Source organism: Lepisosteus platostomus, chromosome 28 (genome assembly GCF_059453375.1).
Source record: "Lepisosteus platostomus isolate fLepPlt1 chromosome 28, fLepPlt1.hap1, whole genome shotgun sequence".
In the NCBI taxonomy this organism is placed as follows: Eukaryota; Metazoa; Chordata; class Actinopteri; order Semionotiformes; family Lepisosteidae; genus Lepisosteus; species Lepisosteus platostomus.
In genome coordinates, this window is record NC_142638.1 from 7,334,782 (window position 1) to 7,340,781 (window position 6,000).

The following is a 6,000-nucleotide window of genomic DNA, read 5'->3' on the forward strand; positions in this document are numbered from 1 at the left end:
CAGCGATAACATGAGGTCAGTGTACCAGCCAATTCAAGAAACACAGAAGTCTGATATGCATCCTTTAGCAGATGCAGCTGTGAAACCCTTCATTCTTACAACTCATTAGGTGAATTATGTATTGATTTGCATTCTGTAAAATGCCATTTTATTGTCCTAAATAGAGCCTTTTCATTTAGCGAACAACACGTGGTCTATATTCATCCATTACCAATGGCAGAATATGCCCAGCATAAGACAGGTAGCCAGTTTCATCAATCAAGTTTGAATGAATTGCTCTAAGGCCTTTTAGGCCATGACATGGCAAAGCAGATATCCTGGGTGACAGTGCTTGTGCTCATTTCAAAGTAACTGATGAACCAAAGCTGGACTTACAGAAGCTCCAGGGGGACCAGGTGGACCACGGGGACCCATGGGACCCTATTGGGCAGGAAGAAACAAGGAGAAGGTGAGCAAAGTTGGTTCAGCAACAAGTATCAACACTCTTCTTCTAAAACTAGACCGATCTAACCATTATGAGTAAACTACTGTTCCTTTATAATACAGAATGATAAAAAGAAGCATATTTTGGGCCTTGAGTTAGTTTGTTGTATTAACATAGAAGAAATATATATTTTTCATGTCCATGATTTCAGAATCCCAGTTCTGGTGATATCACCCATTTCGAATACAGTGTCAGGCTCCCAAAAGACAAGAAACTCTTCCACCTCAAAGCTCAGCTCCCCCTGTTCAGGCCTAATGGCCAGAACCTGGGAATTCAGGGATCAGAAGCTCCCTTTTCTGGGCTACTGGGATGGGCTGTTCCCAAGTCGGCAAGTGGCGACTCGGTCGGTCTGCCACGGAAGGAGAGGAAAGAGAGGGCAATGTCCGTACCATTGGGCCAGGAACAGCCATTCCGCCGCCAGATTTCTCATCGTAGCCACCAGCCATTTGAGGAGAAAAGTTCTGCAAAGGAAACCAAGAAGAAGGGGTCAGTCAGGGGTCACAGGTTGGCAAAGTTCTTCTTTAAAGGGCTCTCTCCATCTGTGAGAGGCAATAGGCCACAAATGGAACCAGATTACTGGTGGAACGTCCTTGATTGCACAAACAGCTAGACAGAGTTAATCCTTGACATGCATTATCCTACACTGACCTAAAGTCCTGGTTTTCAGGCCTTACGTACAACACAGAAGGTCCAGCAGAGCAGGTGTGCCCCAGCTAAGACCACTGCTTGTGCACAAGCTCGGTGGATAGCTTGTCCCTCACCAGCACTGCAAAGGCTCTTTCCTACACTAGGAAGTCACGGGCCCAGCCCAGAAAATCATCCAGGAGCCTCTTGGACTCTGCAGGATGATCCACAGGCAGGGCGGCCTGATGGGTCTCAGGAGGAAGGTGACCCTCTCCCAGAGCACTTCTGGCTCAGGGAAGGACGGGGACAACGGGGCGGGGTTTTCCAGAGTCCGGTTTCTCCATACTCACTCCGCCAAGGCCAGGAGGTCCAGGGGGGCCGGGGGGTCCGGGGAGACCAGGCTGGCCGGGAATGCCATCATTGCCAGGGGGGCCAGGGAGTCCCTGCAGGAAAGACAGGGGGACAGGTGTCATGAGCATCATGGGAGAAGAGCATTGGACAGTCCCCATGGCACGACTGGAGCACAGCGTCACTGCCTCGCCGTATCACTCTCCACTAGCTCCAGCTTCCCACCCGAAAGCAAGCCAATACAATACACAGCCAATAATAAGGATCTCACTACTGGAGCCATCCTGACATCCTGCTCTGAAGTGTCATTCATTTAAAAAAAACAGGGAATGTCAGGGCTATGTCTCTTAAGGAGCAAACTGTGGACAAGGTGTCCACCAAATCACCTGGGCTTTGTATCAGGGGAAAACAAGGACCACAGCCTCAAAGAACACTAAAACTAGACTGAAACATTTTCTGTGCCTTAGACTGGTTTATATTCTTTACATTTTTTAAACATTGTCTTTTCTCAAATTCATAAGTATTACTACTGGAGCTTCTTTTCAAAGGCACTGATGCTGTATAGGAGTACAGCATTAAAACACCATTACTTAATTGATTGTTAATGGCTGTTATTAATACTGTATAGTATTAGCATTTATAGCTGTGCTGAACTAAATGCCCTATTGGAGGCTTGCTTTGCTGTGGCCTGCCTGTAATAAGAGACCTGTGGCAGGGAAGGGGAGGGTTTGCAAAACATTACACACTGCCACATGCTTTGTTAAATGCAAAAAAAAGATATAAGAACAGTCACAGCAACTAGTAACAACCCTTACTAAGGGTTATGCTTAAAATTGCAAAAGGGCATTTGAAGCAAAAGCTCCAAAACTATTGAAAAGGTAAAGTGCCGGCACAGACAGATTTGAGAAATTCATGCCCCCCCCCCGCCAGTCCTGACAAAGCTGTGCTGCCGTCCTGCTGGACAAATGCATCAACTACATCTTCTTGGCCAAACCCCCACTCCCCCTCCCGTCCTGCAGCTCAGCGCCACCACTCTGAGCAAGCACTCCTCCAGCAGGGTGCGCTCTCCAGGGTGAAGAGAGGTACAGCTGAGAAAGCTCAGGCTCTCCCGAAACACATCAAGTCACCGAAAATCTGCCCACTGGAGAAGGTGCAGACACACTAGCTGGCCAGCAGAACCAGCAGGGGCTCAATGAGGGCCGGAGCACCTACCCTGTCTCCTTTGGGTCCACGATCTCCTTTGGGTCCCTGGAAGAGGAGACAGAAGAAGAAGGCAGGATCAGCGGACTGCCCAAGAACTCACACGCCCGCACAGCCTTCAAACGCACTCTCGAGCCCCACATCTCGCCCATCGCCCTTTCTCATTGTAAATCAAACATTCAGATAATCCACCAGCATGCAAAATCACAAGGTTTATGCCTTTGTTCTTCTCCGGCATTATTATTAAAACCACTTGTGTAAACCAAGAAAGAATGAGTCTGTCGTACGTGTCTATTATAGCAACAGACACTTAGCACATGATATACTGTGTAATTATGTATTTGTATAATTCCTGTCAATAAAAAACAAACATTAAGAATAGTAGTAATTGCACGTACCTCAGCCGCAGGTTCTTGAGACACTGCAAAGGAAATAAAACAGTATTTAAAGTACTGTAATGTAATGTATTTAATGTAAGCAAAAACTTCACTAACTAAACGTTATAAACAGCCTGACAGGGAATGCAAGCCTCTCGGAACCGGCCCGGCCAGTCGCTGACAGGACTGGACCCCGTCAGCGGCCGGCGGGGGGTTCCGGTTCCGTTCACACCAGACGCGGTGGGAAACGGGAAAGGGAAAGCGGGCGGGTGGAAAGAGTTCATGGGGCCGAAGCCCCGAGGCCGGTTGCGGCTCATCCCATCCCTCCCGCCACTTAGCGGCGAGTTTGTGTTCGACGTCACTTCCGGCCCTCGAGCGAGCCGAGCGCGGCTCCCCGCGCCCCTGCCCCTCGCGACTGCGGTATCTCACGACAGCTCGAGAGACACCGCGGCGAAAGGAAAGGAAAAGCAGCAGAAGAAGAAGAAAAGAAGGGGGTGGGGGGGAATAAAGATGTCAATGTACCCTCGCCATCCGGGCAGATGGGGCAGCACTCGCCGAAGGGAATTTCTGGATTGGGGCAGTCCGATGTGTCCTCGCAGATCACCTCGTCGCACATGACGGTGCCGCTGTCGCACACGCAGATCTGGCAGGGCTCAGGTTTCCACACATCTTTATCGTTATACAACTGACCGTCCAACGTACAGCTGCCGGCTGCGCCTGGGAGAGGAGCGACAAGCACACTAAGCGCGCGCCACTGCCGCGGCCGGGCGGCCGGGACCCGCCAGGGCTTACGTCATAAGAATGACGTAAGCGAATCCGTGCGTTTGGCACTGAGGTTGGCTGGGAGGTCTGTGGCCCCTGTGGCGCTTGTGAATAACACAACACGGTGCAGACGATGGTGCAGACGACACGCAGACACTTGAAAACCGATTGCAAATAAATTCAAAATCCTGAAAACTATTGACCTGTTAATGTGAAGTTTCAACTGATCATGTGTATGTAAGGTGCATACACGTTTTGTGTAGGCTAACGTTTTAAAGTCTTATCTTGTGAACTAAAAACAGCCATGCGTGCCGGTTTTGTCGAAATGATCCCGATAAACTAAAATGCGGTTTAAAAATCTAAACATGTACCATGAATTGCGCCAATAATGGTACGCGTTGATTAAAAAAAAACTTTTGAGGTGATAATCTATGAACTCTGTGTTTCTTTATATCCTAAAAAAGTCATTTAACCGCTGGAGTATAATAATCATTTAGTAAACCAAACGGATTTTGAAGTGGTAGATGACTGAATAAAAAAAAACCGCTGTAATAACTTTAAAACCAAGATTGCAGTTCCAAGAACGGTCCGCCAGGGGGCGCTACACGCCAGTTTAATCTCCACCTAAGAGCTATGGAGTTCAAGCGCAAGAAAGCTGATTCCACGTCCTACTGCGGTTTGGTTCAGAACTTAAAATAATTGAATACAGTTGTCTTGGCAGACACGTCTTTGTTTTCACGGGCTCTTAGTAATTTTCCTCTCACACTGTCTTAAAAAAATAAATATCGGGGCAGTACTCGGAGCCTCCGAGCTGGGGCAGTTTCCAGCTGCTCCCGCTAAGAGGCGCTATAGGACAGTGGACTAAAACCTGGAGCCAAACGCCCCAGTCCTCAAAAGTTTTGGATGAAGTGATGTCTAGACTATTCGGCTTCAAAGACGTTTACTTTACCAATTCCTTTATAAATATGAAGGACCTTTCTGGTTTGCTTAAAATTAATTTCCATTCTGCAATAGTCTTTTTCAGAAATACGGACTCGGCAGTGACGGAGATGGTGCTACCCCGAACGGTAACTGAATAACGGGACTTTGCAAGCGCTATGTCAAGGAGTTTGGGGGGAAAATATTTCTGTAAATATTTTCTTTTTTTATTTTTAGATTGATATACTGGCAATATATATATATATTGGCCCATTTTGGCTTCTGAGGGGGCCAGTTCTCGGTATAGCCTCTTGAAAGGGTTTGTTCACACCCTCGGGCGAGAACGGACCCCAGTTCTGAATAAATTGTTTCTCCCATAGGATTTTGTTTTTACATCTTTCGTCATGGGTGGCGGCCCGGCTATTTGACATGAAAGATATCTGAAAGCTCACGGCCGCTGCCAAAGAAGGCATTGGTCTCTTTACACAGAACTATGAAGATCAAAAAAATATCACACGATCAAAGCAACAGGTCAGGAGTCCCTCTCCTCTTGTACCTGCAACGTTTAAGACCAATATGCAGCCACACAACCCAGATTCAAACCATTCTGGAGCAAAGCTCTTCTTCAGACGTTCTTTCTTAAAACTTCCCCCTCCCCCGTTTCGGAACATGAAGTATTTAAATATTTTGGTACTTACGGTCGTCCTCGCCTTGACCCCGTGCCAGAAGTACTGTTGCTGCGAGCAACAGCGCTAACCGAATATCCACAAAGCTGAACATGTCTAAATATTAGACATGTAGACTCTTTGAGGCAAGGGGAATCCTGTTTTTAGACTCCAGTCATACAATGGAGGGTCCGGTCTTTGTATCTCCAATCCAGACCCCAGCAGAAACTCCCTACTGCCTAAACTAACGAATTAGCCCAGCTTTTATACTCAAGAAAGAAGGGAGGTGCTGAATTTTCCACATTAACTTCTGCATGTTCAAGTTGAGAAGTCCCTCCTTTCTCCCGGACAGGGGGGCCGTCCTATAAGTTTTTTTTTACCCCCAAATCCCAAGCAGTTTCATCTTTTTTTTTGCAAAAAAAAAGTAGGGGTAGCAAAAAAAGAAACCCCTCCCTTTTTTTCTGTACAGTTGGAGAATAGGCCATGTCATCTTCCAAATGTCTTTTGGCAATGCGTGGGGCTAGTCTCTCTCTGGGCAGGTTTGGATGGGTTATAATTAAATCCAAACTACTTCACTTCCAGAAAGACACGAGTGCACGACGGCTGAGCTCGACTTTTCTGT

At 47.3% G+C, this 6,000-nt stretch overlaps 1 protein-coding gene across 1 annotated transcript in view; it reads right to left on the bottom strand.

The window, feature by feature from the left end:
• Nucleotides 1–5,629, bottom strand: part of col1a1b (collagen, type I, alpha 1b) — a 29,720-nt gene extending 24,091 nt beyond the window's left edge. The window contains exons 1-7 of the mRNA XM_088622872.1: nucleotides 5,412–5,629; nucleotides 3,556–3,750; nucleotides 3,055–3,077; nucleotides 2,669–2,704; nucleotides 1,459–1,551; nucleotides 874–945; nucleotides 376–420 (exon numbers count right to left, since the gene is read on the bottom strand). Coding sequence (XP_088478998.1) covers nucleotides 376–420; nucleotides 874–945; nucleotides 1,459–1,551; nucleotides 2,669–2,704; nucleotides 3,055–3,077; nucleotides 3,556–3,750; nucleotides 5,412–5,493 — 546 coding nt within the window. The 5' untranslated portion in view covers nucleotides 5,494–5,629. The remainder of the gene's footprint in view (nucleotides 1–375; nucleotides 421–873; nucleotides 946–1,458; nucleotides 1,552–2,668; nucleotides 2,705–3,054; nucleotides 3,078–3,555; nucleotides 3,751–5,411) is intronic.
• Nucleotides 5,630–6,000: the final 371 nt, after the last annotated feature.